The sequence below is a fragment of the Trichomonas vaginalis genome, chromosome III (genome assembly GCF_026262505.1).
Source record: "Trichomonas vaginalis G3 chromosome III, whole genome shotgun sequence".
NCBI classification, from domain to species: domain Eukaryota; phylum Parabasalia; order Trichomonadida; family Trichomonadidae; genus Trichomonas; species Trichomonas vaginalis.
Genome location: NC_067205.1, coordinates 11847414 through 11863104, shown reverse-complemented (window position 1 = coordinate 11863104; position 15691 = coordinate 11847414). Strand labels below are relative to the sequence as shown.

Below are 15691 nucleotides of genomic sequence, written 5' to 3'. Positions count from 1 at the left end.
TCAAGATGCAAATGTTGCTTTTCAGATTGCTAAATACCAATGCGCAGTTTTTTGAGGCTTCACTCAACTTTGGCCAAGAATTCCTTTTTATTAAAAGAATGACCTCAGATTAGCCAGTATTCTTTAAATTTTGTAAAACAAAATGAAAAATAAATACAACAATATTATCAAAACAAACAAATTTTTTATTAAGAAAAAATAATTAATTTCTTTGTATAACTGTACTATTTCTTCTATGCCCTGAAGGTATTTTTCTAGCCAATAGTTGGCTCTCAACAACTTGTGACTTAAATCTTTGGTTTTGCTTTCGGGTTTCAATAACATTGGCAAATTTCGCTCTCTTGTTTACACGTATAGTGTTGAACACCTTTAAAATATCTGCGGCTGACGATCGCTCTTCAGGATTTGGATTAAGCATCATTCCTAGAATAATCGTAAATCTTTTATCAACAGTAGCTGGGATAACTATTTGAGCTTCAGTAATTTGCTTTTTAAGCTCAGTTTCGGTAGAAGCCTTGTATGGGCTCCTTCCGTAAAGGAGATAATAAAATGTTATTCCAAGAGCCCAAACATCAGCTTTAAGTGGATCGTACTTTGGACAAGAATTCATTTCTGGAGATGTAAATGGTAATGAGCCTGCAAATCGAGAAATGTATTTGCCATGTTCTGAATTTAGAGAAAGACCGAAGTCTGCAATTTTGATACGATTATATTGGTCTATTAAAATGTTTGTTGGTTTTATATCCCTATGTGTGATACCCATTGAATGGCAGGCAACTAATCCTTCGATTGCCTGTCTCATCCAAGAAAATATCAAAGAGTAATCCGGCTTTGAAGTATTTTTAACATATTCGCGTAAGCTTCCTTTTGAACAATAATCAAGAATAAGGAATAAATAGTCTCCATCGTTAAAATAAGAGAAAACGTTGATAATCGCAGGATGGTATAGTTTTGATAGAGCATTAATTTCTGCAGTATATGATTGAATATTCTTTGTCATCATAGAAATTCCAACATAACAAACCTTTGCAGCAAAATACTGATTATATTGATATGAAAAAACTTTGAAAACGCATGCAAATGCACCGTATCCAACAATTTCATCAAGTCTATAGCCTCTTTTATCTAATGCTTCTTTGATTACTTCAATGTCAATAGATGGATGACTCTCTTGGATAGATTTCATTTTGAATGGAGAAATTTTGAAATTGAAATTGTTGATTAATCAAAAAATATTTCAAATATTCTTGCAATCTAAATACCATGACAATCTTCTATTTTGAGATAAACTTTCAAAACAACAATTCAATTTTTGAATCGAACCAAAATATATCAATTATAATATCATTTATAAACGATCATAATTAGCATAAATTTGATTTCAATTTCAAAATGAAATATGGTTATTCTGATTTATCATATCATAAAAAACCTTTATCTAAAATTAAAAAGCGAAAAATTGTTAAAGATATCTTGGAGTTTTGAGAGGAACTTTTCTGAATAATTTTCAGAATAGCAGTTTTGTGAAGTTTACATCAATTTTGTTATGTTTTCAATTAATTTATCTATCAATCAGTGGATATTTCTGCCTTACCTACAATATATTAATAATATCCAAAAAACTTTGAGACGTAGATTTCTTTGGTCGACCCATTTTGTATTCAAACTTTTGCAATTTAAATTTTTTCAATGAATTATCTTATCGCCCAATTTATCTATCTAGAGCATTGCTCAACTATTCACTAAAAATCTCAGCTTCGACATTGTCATAGAAATTGAATATTCAGAAAAAGTAAATCAATGAAAAAGGGAAACTTGTCTCAAAATTCCTGTTATAATTCACTGAATTATTATTGATTCTTAAATCATTTTACACATGATTTATATTTCTTATTTTAAAATAGATTTTACTAAGCTTTAAAAACAAATTTTTGCGATTTGCTACAAAGCAATAACAGAAATAAATATGATTAGAGAAAACGAGCAGAAGTCGACATTGCTCAATAGATTTATTGAATTGTTCCAAATTTAATTTTTTATCAGATATTTTGGATTAATATCTTTACATTCTATTTTCCTAAGTCCTTCTGTTAAATCATTTCTAAAAATTCTGCCGAAATTTTATAATCATTCATTTTATGTTTATATTCTTTAAAAATTTCTGGATAAAAAATATTTTTTTTGCATAATTAAGATAAATAAGCATTTATAATGTAACAACAAATATATTTTGAGATCTCGATACTAAGCAAAACACAGGAATTTGAAGATTTTTTTCTGAAGATGCAAATAAAAAAATTGAGCAGTTAAATGCATAACAAATGATGATATATGTATATTCCGATGGTTAGTGATCGTAAAGCCCATTAAATCAATTTAAAAAATCAAGAGTTAGTCCAAACGAGCGAGACGATCTCTAATAGATTGGGCTAATTCAATTGTTTCTTTATCTGCATCAAGAGTTTTAAGAATCCTAATTAATTCCTCGGCATTTTTTGTTTCAACTTTTTCTGATGATATTTCACGGCTACGCAACTCCGCTATTATCTCATCCTTTGCTTTGATCTCATCACCTAAATATGATATTACAAATATTAAAACAACTAAAAGTATAATAGCTACAGTCCAAGGGACCATTGGTATTGCTGGTTGAATGCTTTCTGGTATTTCTACTTCTTTGTCATTTTCTACATCTTTTTCATCACCTGGCCAACGAACATTTCGTAAATTTGGACAATCATCAAATGCTGTTGGATCATATTGCTCTATAGTAGATGGTAGATATATTTCTTCGAGATTTACGAATCCTTCGAACACGTGATCTTTGATTATTGAAATACCATCGCGAATCATTATTGTTTTAATATTGACTCGATCAATATCGTTAAAATCTTCCTTTTCTAGCCAGTTATTTCCTTTCACTAACAATGTACTCCTATAAGTTTCCAGATAAACAGAACAAATTATTGAAATCAACATAATAAAAGTGACAAAAAGGTGACAATGACAACTTTTACAGCGATACACAAGCTTTTAGACGAAGCAGAGAAAGAGAAAAACGAAGAAATCGAGCAACTTAAGAAGAAAATAGCTGAACTTGAAAAATCAAAGCAAGAAGTTGAACAAAAATTGATAAAATGTGAACAGGATAAGTCAAAGATAGAAAGTAAGCTTGAAAAGACTAAAAACAAATATATCCTTAAGAAACCATATAATTTCCAGCCGGATATTATAGCAGCTGCAAGATCTGGCGACATTGATTCAATAAAATATATTTTGTATGAAAAACCAGCTGAAATATGTCATCAAGAAAGTGAAAACATGGACTCTGCACTTCATGAAGCTGTTTGGCATTCTAAAATGGAAGTAATTGAATTCTTATTGCAAAAAGGTTGTTATATTAACATCAGAAACAGAATTTAACATTGTCTTATCGTGCTTATTATTAATTTATATGCAAACGCCACTCCATTATGCAGCTATCTAATAAGCATAAGGATACCAAAGGTAATGACTCAAACAAATTTAACCTACCTGAGTTTGATGAATTTATCTTTTCAAATCCTGAAGATAGTGCTGACCCTTATAACATCAATGGGATTCAGCAAAATTTCCCTGATTTTCATTTTACGGCTGATTTAAATGATCTTTTTTAATTATCATAGAATAAAAATAGATTGGCTGGCAACTTTGGTTGTTTATATTTGTTTTTTCATTTTGAGTGGGGGTATTATCAATTAACGAAAAGATGACATACGAAAGGAAGAAATATGACTTACAATCCATGCTAATGTATAATATAAACAAATTACAAGTGGTTACAAAATCGCTGCAACGGTATTTATTTAATATCTCGAAAATATGTATGTAATGAAACTAAAATGAAATGAATTGCTCTATATCTCATAGAATGGTTATAATTAAATAAGCACCTCGTTTTATAATTGTGAAATTATCAAATAAAAAAATTCAATTTTAAAATGTTTATACAGAATTTAAATATGGTAAAATCCCATTATATTAGATGCAATAAAATTTCGACAAATTATGTTAACCACTTAAATCCATTTTCATGTAACTGAGCGGTTTAAAAAACATCTCCGCATTTAAATAACGAAAACGTGTCAAAAATATATTGTATTCAAAAGAATTTTTTCATTTTGACTGAAAATCGGATCTATCTTTTAGGAGGAATTAGTTTTCATTGAATCCTATGTAATTAGAATTGAAATTACTTTAGCGACAATTTTTCTAATCAAAAAGTGACATTAAATTGAAAAATCATTATGAAAAAAAATTCAATCGAGGTCTCAACTTTCAATGTTATCAATTTTTTGTCGTATGAACTTTTATATTGTTCGCGAACTTCTTTTTTCTAATAAGAATAAGTCTAAAAGAACGCAAGAATAAATATTTTTTGATCAGATAGATTTCGGTTTTAATTTTTATTTCAAAGTTTCTTTTTCGCTCATTAACTACAAATTAATAAACTTTACAAAGAATTAAGTTACATCGAGATCCATATCCTCTCAATTTTCCGCTTCTGAAATGGCATATGCCAGACACTTTTTCGATGCTTGTATGACATTAATATAGAAAAGCTTAACTTATACATGAACTGGAAATTTTTGCTTTGATATTTGGAAACTTAGTTTCATTTATTTATAAAAAACTAGTTCGTTTTATTGAAGATTTTTTACTGAAATTTCGATTATATAACCACGTTTTTCTTTATCCTCTTTTCTGATTTAAATCCCGTCGTAGAAAACTTGTATTAAAAAATTATCTAATCCCAACAACTTACATCAATTGTCTCAGAATTATATCCTTTCTTTATAATTTTTTTTAGCCTTTGATTTGTTAGTGAATTTATTCAAATAAGTCTTTTAACCTGAATAACTCCATTAGCATATCATAATCTCTTGGAGAGCAATGAGAATGATTAAATACTATTATTTCCCAAGTGGCCAATCAAATTGATTTAATTAAGGAACCGTTCAGTATTTTTTGGCATGTATTCGTTATGTACAAATGATTGTAGTATTGTTTGATCGAACAAAATTAAAAATAACATATTTAATGAAATTGATTTTTAAAAAAGTTGTATTGAATCAAGCGATAATTATACTCCTCTATATACTCATGATTTTGCGTATCTTTATAAATAAATTTTTAATTTCGCATCATCCTTATTTTTTAATTATTGTTATCCAGAAAAATTCAATACTATTCAATTTTGCAAATTCTCTTGCATTCAATATACAATTTTCAATTTTTAATTGAAAATTGTATTATTGAAGGCAAGAGAATGCAATTTTCTTGCACAACATTTGAATTACAATTCAAAATTGAAATTCAAAAAGTGCAAGAAAACTGCTAATTTTTAAATGCTTTTTTTGAACTTTCCTTTTTGGATAATTGTTTAATACGATATTTATAGACCATTTTTATATATTAAAAGATCGACCACACATATTTCAATGAAAATTCAAAGTGGCGTCAAAAATTTTCTCACTGGGTTTTCGTCTATCAATCCCAGCTCATTATATACGCAACCAATCAAAAATCTGATATGGGAGTCCAAGGCTAACTTTTTGTTGTCTACCTAATAAAAGAGGAAGCAGCATTAGTGAGAATAATCGCAAATATTCAATTTAAATTATCTTTTTATTCTTAATTTAAAGTGACAAAAAGAATAAAAAACCTATTCTAAGGCATGTTGTTATGTAAATGAGACTAGACATCATATTTTATGTTATGAAAAAAAATATTTAGAATTTTAGAACAAAATAAATAGAAAAAATAGCATAACTTATGGATGTGCGTATATTAAATTTAATAAATTAAGAGAAATTATTTTTGGCGCCAAAATTATTCGTTAACTCTCAAATTTTTCTGAGTCAATAAGCCGCCAAAAAGTGTCATTTTGTTTCGTTAGAGAAAGATGAATTGTCCATGTCATCCAATCGGGAACAACGGGGATGGGGATTAGATGATAAAGAAGCAATTCATGCTCTCTATCTGAAGCAATCAGACTTACCAGCAACAATGTGAATCGATTTGGCTTTAAAGTTAATATAGCAGATCAGCTTGTTACTGGAGAGACTAGGCATTACGATTGATTCGCTGTAGTGCTCTACTTTAATTTAAGAGTAGTAACGGATAACTGAATTCCCAAAATTCTTTAGGTGATCCAAAACACTGTAGCTGCTTGAACTTTGGACGAGCCTCGCACCCCAGAGAATAGAAATCCCAATCTTGCTCATGTTTAGTTGAATTAGTCTGCAGCAGTACAGCTCTGATACCAACAAACATTTTAATAGACCAATATAATCGTATCAAAATTGCAGACTTCGGTCTTTCTCTAAATTCAGAACATGGCAAATACATTTCTCGATTTGCAGGCTCATTACCATTTACATCTCCAGAAATGAATTCTTGTCCAAAGTACGATCCACTTAAAGCTGATGTTTGGGCTCTTGGAATAACATTTTATTATCTCCTTTACGGAAGGAGCCCATACAAGGCTTCTACCGAAACTGAGCTTAAAAAGCAAATTACTGAAGCTCAAATAGTTATCCCAGCTACTGTTGATAAAAGATTTACGATTATTCTAGGAATGATGCTTAATCCAAATCCTGAAGAGCGATCGTCAGCCGCAGATATTTTAAAGGTGTTCAACACTATACGTGTAAACAAGAGAGCGAAATTTGCCAATGTTATTGAAACCCGAAAGCAAAACCAAAGATTTAAGTCACAAGTTGTTGAGAGCCAACTATTGGCTAGAAAAATACCTTCAGGGCATAGAAGAAATAGTACAGTTATACAAAGAAATTAATTATTTTTTCTTAATAAAAAATTTGTTTGTTTTGATAATATTGTTGTATTTATTTTTCATTTTGTTTTACAAAATTTAAAGAATACTGGCTAATCTGAGGTCATTCTTTTAATAAAAAGGAATTCTTGGCCAAAGTTGAGTGAAGCCTCAAAAAACTGCGCATTGGTATTTAGCAATCTGAAAAGCAACATTTGCATCTTGATAGTCTTCATTCTAGCAGCAAAGAACTCCGAGTCCACACAAGAATAGGGCGGAATCGCACCATTTTGCTTAGATGTTGCTTTTGATTCAGTGGTTAAATGACCTTAAAAAGATGGATTCCTAACTGGATACCGGAAATTCTTAAATTAAGTCTGCCAACTTCACTTTCAGAAAGCTTTTGATATACTTTAGAGAGAGCAAATAGATAGTTACCAGGCGTAAATATCAATAGTTCGAATAATTTCATATGAGATAAATAAATTTGATTATTTAATTCTATTTAAAGACGCTGACCTTAATTTAAAAAGTAAGTCTAATGTAATAGAAAATATATATATCTGATTGCAATCTGATTGAATATGATTAAAAATAATGAAATAGACTGATCTATTTAATAATTCTATATCGACTGCAACACATTTCATGTACTATAACATAATATTTGTGAATGAATATTAGATATCAAGTATTTCAGCAATTAATTAAAGTTGATCAAAATTTGAAATTGACACTTTTTAAAAATTTTTACGAAATCAAGTTTATAATCACTAATAATATAGTGATTTAAAATTTAAAATTCCTTTTTGAAATAATTATTTTTTGAATGGAGAATTATCATAAAAATTTAAGCCATTGATACGAACATTTACGTAGATTAAAATAAGGATAGATATTTTTCTATAATTATGATTGCGATAAGGACCATAACGATCAAATATACCAATTGAAATGATAAAAGAATTCACGAGAATAAGCATTCAAAATATTGAATTCATAGAAACATTAAATTTTAATAAGATATTCATTATTAATCATACTTTTTATCATATTATTTTGAGGATTTAAATTTTTTTCATGGCTTTATAAAAATAAATGAGTGAAAAGGTTGAAAGTACTAGTTAGTAACGATACTCCCGAAGTCGTTAAAAATAATAAATCCGAAGATTCGGATGAAGAACTTAGTGTATCTGTAAAGATTACTAAAGATAAAACTGGAGATTAGGTGGTAGACCCCCGTTGAAAACAATAACTAGTCTTGCCATCGGACCTTTATTAGTCAAATATCAATGCCGCGTACGTATGGTATTACAACTTTCTATATTTCCTCGCTGTCGGTGAAGAAGGATTATCAGCCATCTCAACGTATGCAGTTTTCGATTCTATGGGTAGATCATTTGGATTCTTTCCTTACAACAGCAGCATCCGCTGAAATTTCGGCGCTGTTCGGTCAAAACAAAGACAATGAAGTTCATCAATTATCAGCAGATATATTCAGATTAAGTTTACTTTTCGGTATAGTCATTCCTGCCATCCTAGTACCTAACCTCAAAGCAGCTGCAAGATGGTTCGGAGCTTCAGAACCAATTGTTGAAATTAGGATACAAGTATATTGGTCCTCTTTCATCATGTGCGTTTTTCTCTGTTATGTATATTGCTGAAACTGGTTTGTTAATCGCTGAAGGTCGTACTGGTTTGTCGTCAATTTTACTTATTGCAGCATTAGGTCTTAACATGTGCTTCTTTGGTCCTATTTTCTTATTTGCTGCAAAGATCGGAATGCTTGGCGCTGGTTTAGCTACAATTTTAAGTGAATCAATCACCGGAATTACTTTTGCAGTTCTATTTTTCTGCGGAAAGTTCACTTCAAAGCCAACTCTCAAGATGCTTATCTCAAAGCCATCGCCATATTTAGGCATTGCAATGAAGATTGGTCTCAGTCAACTTCTTGCTCAGCTTTCCGCCATCATTCCTGCCATTATTGTCCGAAAAATCATCGGAAACGCATGTCTTAACATGGCAGAACCAGCATACAATGAAGTTATGAGTGGCTACATCTGTTCTTTCAGATACCAAGCACTTGTTATTGCAATTTTCACCGGAATTACACAAGCACAGATTCCGGCAACATCTTTTGCATATCAGAAACATGAAAATTCAAGAATATTGTGGCTTACATTCCATGCTGTATGGTTATCTGTTGTTTGGGGATTGTTCGCAACAATAGTTTCCTGGGCAATTCCAAGACCGTTGGCAAAACTGTTCGGAAAAAGTGACAAATTTTTGAAATATGCAAGTGAAGCGATCAGTATCATCAACGGTATGTCCGTTGCTATGTTCGGTAAGTTCATTGGACAAGCTTTCCTTCAAGCAATCCAATGGGCTTATACATCAATTATTATATCATTGTTTAATAACTTAGTTACAATTATTCTTTTTGCTTTTATTTTGTATTATACGGATAAGTCTAATCCAATTAGAATCATGTGGTGCTACTCCATTACATACGGTATTGGTATTGTTTTGTTAGCCGCTGTTGACGCATTTCCTTTATATAAAATTTGGAAGAATTCCAAACCGGAAGCGAATGATCAGGTGGATTCTTCTGATAATAAAAATGAAAATGAAGAAGAAAATGATGAAATGCATGTAATGGAAGAGCTTTAGAATATAATTATAGAGATAAAATTATAAATACTATCTTATATTAATATTATTCAATTTTTAGTACTTAATGAGATTGATCATATATGCATGATTTGATACATTTCATATCAAGCATTATTTTAGCGTAGTTGGATCATTAAAAATTTGAAAACATTATTTTAACAACAAATTATAAAAAATCCGTTTTCACAGTAATAAATATACTATACATTGAATGTGTTAATTAATATTTCGTGCTGCATCACCTTTTTAAGTTCACATATTGGAAATTTTATGAAGTATTAGTTTGTTTTTAGAAATTGATTATTTATATGTTTAAACTATATATAAGTGAAATTCTAAACTACATTTTAATGTATATTTGGACATATTTTAAAAATATTTTTAAGATTTCAAGAATAAATTCTGAAAGGGGCGAAACAAAAACTTTTAGCTTTGGAAATGCATTTTATTGAAGCAAACGTCAGCTTAGAAAAATATCAGTATTTATTCAAGTATTATCTAATACAGAGGATTTCTTGTTCTTGCTTGTTGACTATTTGTATACTTCTTAAATAAAGGAAAGACCTTCATTAATGAATTGATCAATAAATTCTTCATTATTATAATCAAAAATAAGTTTGAGAATAAGTCATCGTTAATATCAAATATATCAGCAACTTTTTCATTTTCGTTCTGTGTTTCATTATGATATTTTTCTAAATTTTGTAATTTTATCGGGTTTGTTAAATTTTGAGGTGATGGAATATATTCATTTTGTATCCTATCCCAGTTTTCGCATAACCAGCATGTCAATGCCTCTTTAGATCTTTTTGCGGCACGATCAATTTTGAGATTTAATAGGCTTGCTATGGAAGCTGTTAAATTACGTAAATCAGTCATATTCTTTACTCCAGGAGTTGAATTTAATAATTTTTCCATATAAAAATACAATCTTCCGGCTTTTCTTCTGCGATCATCAACTTTCTTTCTCTCTCTATCGCATATGAAGTTGATATCCTTTTCTTTGGAGGCAATCTATGGACAACTACAATTTGGGGTAGCATCATCTGTTCTGTTTGTTAAAATTTGAGTAATTTTGAAAATTTGAATAGGATATTTATTTTTTAATATGAAATACTAGCATAGTAACAGATTGAATAATTATAACAATAAAAAGGAAAACGTTTATTAATTTGAATGGTTGTAAAATAAATTCAAAGCAACAAATTTATAGAAAATTCAAAAAATTTAGGAAATGAAATTCTTCTATAAAAAGACACTATTTAATATATAAATCAATATTTTAGAGGTAAACAAAGCTGGAAAATTTTCAAATCAAAAAATCAATTTAATTAATTTGCAATTTCGAATTTAATCTCTAATATATTGAATATTCTAGTCAGATGGATATAATTCACATAATAAATACACTTATTAATTTGATTTAATTTAAAAAAAAAATCAATGGAAAACAAACTATACTGCAGAATATAGATTGCTATATAAAAGATATATTCATATTTGATTTCATTTTAACGCTAGTTATATTTCACATTCAGGGAATTGGATTTTTATAAAAAAAAAGTCACTTTTCGTCGAGCATTATTCGGAAAAAATATGTCACTTTTAATAACAATTGAAAACAGACATAATGAATACTAATTAATGGAAATTTAATAACTGATAAATATCAGATGGGTCCACTTCAAAACCGTTGTCTTGCGGCAATTCATAAAAATTCATCGAATTTTTATCATTTTGCATTTTTTCTTTCTTAAGAAAGGTTTAAAGCTACCCAAGTATGGAAGTATCGAATTCAAATTTTCTGCACACCAGCATATTAACGCAGATTTATTTCGGTAGGCTAATCGATCAATTCTTTTATTTATTTTACTAGAAATGCTCTTTATGAACATTAATAAAGAGTTAATGGTAAATTTTCCTCCATAATTGGATTCCAACATCTCTATAACTAAATCATATTTAATTCCGTTTGACCTTAAGCGATTGAGGATCTTTTGATTATCTGTCATCTGTTTGCTTGATACATATTTGATTTTGCGTATTTTTCTTGTACTAATTATATCGTCTATGATCTTTGATGCATTCATATTTAATATTTTTTCAATACAAAATTTTGAGTACCTTTCAATTTTTGAAAGTTGAATAAATTTTCAAAGGATCATACTAATGCGAAAAAATTGACTGGAATATTATTTAAAAAAAACTATCAGAATATCTTAAAAATGTGACATTGTCGGATTGAATTTTAATAATTTTAATTGAGAAATTGCAGCTCAAGATATAGTTTAAGTCATTATTTCTATTTTAAAACCAGTTATGAAATATTTTCAATTCTGTTTCAAATAATTTACAGTTCAGAAAAATAAATCATATTGAAAATTCAATGGAATATTTGTAGATCGTTCATTTAACATTTACAACAATATGATTTTCTTATTTCCAACAATTTTAATATTCGCTAATTGAAATCCATTGAAAAAATAATCATATAATTGCACTTTTCGAATTTTTGATCATTCCATTTTTAGTTATTAGTAGTTCCTAATTTGTATATTAAATTTTCGTGGAATTGTAAATTTACAGACTCTGAATATTTTTATTGTTTTTAAAATTTTATGATATGATCATCAATAAACTTTATTGATTATATATTTTTGAGCATTTCTTTATTCTTACAAAGGAATAATTGAATTTTTTTTTACCTGAAATTTCTTGTTTTTGTGCTAAATTAGAAGTATTTTATTTATATATGAAGTATATGCATCTATGTCATATCATATTTAAGTCAAATTGTATGAATAAAGTGATAAAATCTAAAAGAAATTACTAAATTTTATAATTTATACTCAAACTATGAGTGACACCTTGTTTACAGAAAAATTAATGATTCTTTATCGTATTTCAAAATTTCAAAGGAAAAAATCAGAAAAAACAGCCATATATATTCCTTATTTAATTTAGTCTGTAAGACACACTAGAATTAATATATTTGAAGCAATAACTCTCTATTGAATAAAAATCTTTTGGAAAATAAAGCAAATTTTTGACTCGTAAGTAGAACCAAATTTTAAAAATGTATACAGTTATATTAAAACGACTATAAACACAAAAATATTTATTAAATCTTATCAACAAGATAAGTTACAACTTTTCCTTGCTTGATTTGAATTTCTCCTCTTTCTTCTATCTTGTAATTTCCTCCATATATCAATTCATATATCGCTCTTGACACATGAACTCTCATCGGCACTCCAGAATGTTCCATCTGTTGAGCGAAAGAAATTGAAGGACCAAAGATCTCAAATGTTGGTTTTCCAACACCAATAACACCAGCAACAACAGGTCCACCAATGTGTATTCCAACTCTAACTCTTAGATTAGTTTCTCTCGTTTCATTTATATTCTTAATAGCATCAATTGCTCTTAATCCAAAATCAACAATATTTCTTGCGAAAGTCAAAGCATTTGGAACATCGCTGAAAACACCACAGTATGACATATAACAATCTCCAATGCATTTAATTCTTTCCATGTATTGTAATTCTTTTACAATTGCATCGAAATTCGAGAAAATGTCATTCAAAACTCCGGTAACAACTTGAGCGGAATTACTTGAGCACCATGGGGTGAATTCGACAATATCTATGAAAGAAACAGCACATGTTGGTACAGAGAATGAGATATTTGTTTCTCCTGATTGAACCCTTGGAACTAATGATGATGGAAGAATGGACGATAGCAATTTGTCACTTTTTGATCTTTCTTCCAAAATCAATTTATTATACAAATAAATCTGAGTGTTGTTTGTGATTCTGAACACTGAAATATTATCATTATTAACGTGTGATAGTCTAGTTATCTGTAAGTACTGTTTGTCAGTGGTATTATTGTTGTTTCTGACATTAACCATTGCGGTTTTAACTGTTGTGTCGAATAAATTTTTCATTTTTGCTTCTGATTCAGGAGAAAATGAAGAAAATAAGTCGGAAATTGTTTGTCCAACGAGTTTATCATCATTAAACAATTCATTTGCAGCTTTATTAGCTGATATTATTTTGCTATTTTGAGTAACTATTATCACATTGGGTAAATTATCAACCAAATTATCATAAAACGCATCATCTCTCATACTTGAATCCACACTTGATCTTGCAAAATGTCCTGACAAAACACTCAAGACAAAACTGTTTTGAATAGCTGTCTTGGCACTAGAAAGTAACAACTTCAAAGTGAATTTCAACTTCTTTTCGATCTTTGAACAAATGATAAAAACGAACATATATAAAAATGAAATAACAATCAACAAAACAATAATAGATGACAAGTAAACTTGATAACTTGAATGTAATAAATCATCGATAGATGTTCTTGATGCTTTAGTTCCTCTGAATAATACTTCATCATTCAATCTATAAACAAACAATATATTACCGGCTTCTAACCTATTTGTATTGATAGGGAAAATAGGAGCAACATTAACATCAATATCAACACAAGAGTGAACGAAATGAGAAGCATATTTGATCAATTGATCCCCATCCATGCAATTAAAAGTTTCTAAATAAGTCTTTGGCATTTCTCCACGATGACATCTTTCCAATGCAACCTTCATTAATCCTTGAAAGTCAGGGAAAGGTTTTCCTAAATCATATCCGAATCTTAATGCTGTATAATAATCAGTAACGTTATCAATGACTCTGTTAACGTTAGTGATTGTGAGTTTCAAGTTATTTGTTATTAAAAATTGACGTTTCATAACTGTTGAATAAATTTCGTTAGTAAACAAAAACAATAAATTAATGAACGAACCTAATGTCATTAAATTATCAACATGTTGGCAGTTTTCATCTATAATTTGGCCTTGAGAAATATACATTCTTGCAAGTAAAAATGACATAACACTCAACAAAGCAAAAAGAACAAACAAAATTTTTGTTGAAATTTTAATGCGAATGATAATCTTCATCACTTGCAGTGTTCAAAACTTTAAGAAGATTTTCTTCTTGTCTATTATGTTCAACATCATTAGATAGATGACTTGTTGATGTAGTATTTGCACTTGATTCTTTCTTGACTGATCTCAAGCTTTCAGAAATTTGAGAAACGACATTTTTTGGCAAAACCAATAAAGTTTTGTAAACATTCTTTTTGTCATTTTTCAGGTAATAAACAAAAAGACTTCCTAATATAATGAAAACAATAAAGAAAACAATCAATAACAAATAAAACACACCCAATGAAATATTCTTCATATTATTAACTCGTTCATCAATAAAACCTGTTATATTCATGGTTCCAAATGAAATTTGATTTGTCAAATTCCAGATATTATAATAACTCGATCTCATTTCATTAGATAAATAAGTTTTGTTCTCTACAACATCAACCATATATCTGGCAATTTTCGCCAATCCTTCTGACACTGACATAACTTCAACTCTCGGAATATTTTTAGGGAATGTTGTGAAATTAAAATTACTTTCAAACAACAAATTTCTGACATTATCAATGTAATAATTTCCTTCGTATTTAGTTTTGTATTCATTGAATATTTGGATGTATCTTAGTGCTTCACTCAATGAATATTTGATCTGTAAATCAGAATCACTTTCATTATTAATAAATCTAAAAGTGAAGCCCGAAAAATTAAAAATTAAATTGAAATGAGAGATTGTAGTTGCTAATGTCAAATGGAATCTTGTATATGATGTTGCTTCTGAGATTTCCTCTATTTCTCTCAAACCATCTTTGTAGTTTTGCAAAAGAACAATGAACAAAATACTGAAAACTAAAGTGAAAATGAATAAAACAAGCATAGAAACTCTGATCATTTTCAATGAAGGGAATTTCAGTTTTTCTATCATATCTGAAATTGTATTATTTTCTTCAATTTTCAAACCAATCTGTTCATCATCGTAATTCTCTTCAACAACAAAAGAAACATTCTCACTATCATTTGATTTTGCTAAACTAGAAGTATTATTAATGAATCTTGGCATGTTAGGAAATGCTAATAATCCTAATTCTTGTGTATGATCATTCTGAAAACGAATTCCTCGAATCATTAGTTTCGTTTGATCAGAAATCAGCATATATTTATTGATGTCATTTGCTACTTCATATAAATAAGTTGAGTAAGTTCTGTAAAGAAATCTATTGTTAGGAATTTGTGTCAATAATAAATTGAATTCACTTTCAACT

At 28.8% G+C, this 15691-nt stretch overlaps 4 protein-coding genes and 1 pseudogene across 5 annotated transcripts; 3 read left to right on the top strand and 2 right to left on the bottom strand.

Moving 5' to 3' along the window:
• Nucleotides 1-162: 162 nt before the first annotated feature.
• Nucleotides 163-1186, bottom strand: TVAGG3_0685280 (histone serine kinase protein; the record flags this gene model as incomplete). The annotated part of the gene is made up of 1 exon (XM_001300175.1): nucleotides 203-1186. One exon carries the CDS (start codon nucleotides 1184-1186, stop codon nucleotides 203-205), a length of 984 nt encoding a protein of 327 aa, XP_001300176.1.
• A 1205-nt stretch (nucleotides 1187-2391) lies between these two features.
• Nucleotides 2392-2979, bottom strand: TVAGG3_0685270 (ribonuclease inhibitor domain-containing protein; the record flags this gene model as incomplete). Its single annotated transcript, XM_001300176.1, has 1 exon — nucleotides 2392-2979. One exon carries the CDS (start codon nucleotides 2977-2979, stop codon nucleotides 2392-2394), a length of 588 nt encoding a protein of 195 aa, XP_001300177.1.
• A 24-nt stretch (nucleotides 2980-3003) lies between these two features.
• TVAGG3_0685260 (Ankyrin repeat family) lies at nucleotides 3004-3423 on the top strand (the record flags this gene model as incomplete). The annotated part of the gene is made up of 1 exon (XM_001300177.2): nucleotides 3004-3423. One exon carries the CDS (start codon nucleotides 3004-3006, stop codon nucleotides 3421-3423), a length of 420 nt encoding a protein of 139 aa, XP_001300178.1.
• Nucleotides 3424-5932: 2509 nt separating this feature from the next.
• On the top strand, nucleotides 5933-6878 carry TVAGG3_0685250 (histone serine kinase protein; the record flags this gene model as incomplete). The annotated part of the gene is made up of 1 exon (XM_001300178.1): nucleotides 6431-6838. The coding sequence occupies one exon, from the start codon at nucleotides 6431-6433 to the stop codon at nucleotides 6836-6838; it is 408 nt and encodes a 135-aa protein (XP_001300179.1).
• A 1034-nt stretch (nucleotides 6879-7912) lies between these two features.
• On the top strand, nucleotides 7913-10557 carry TVAGG3_0685240 (annotated as a pseudogene). Its single transcript has one exon — nucleotides 7913-8499. A coding segment is annotated over exon 1 (587 nt).
• Nucleotides 10558-15691: the final 5134 nt, after the last annotated feature.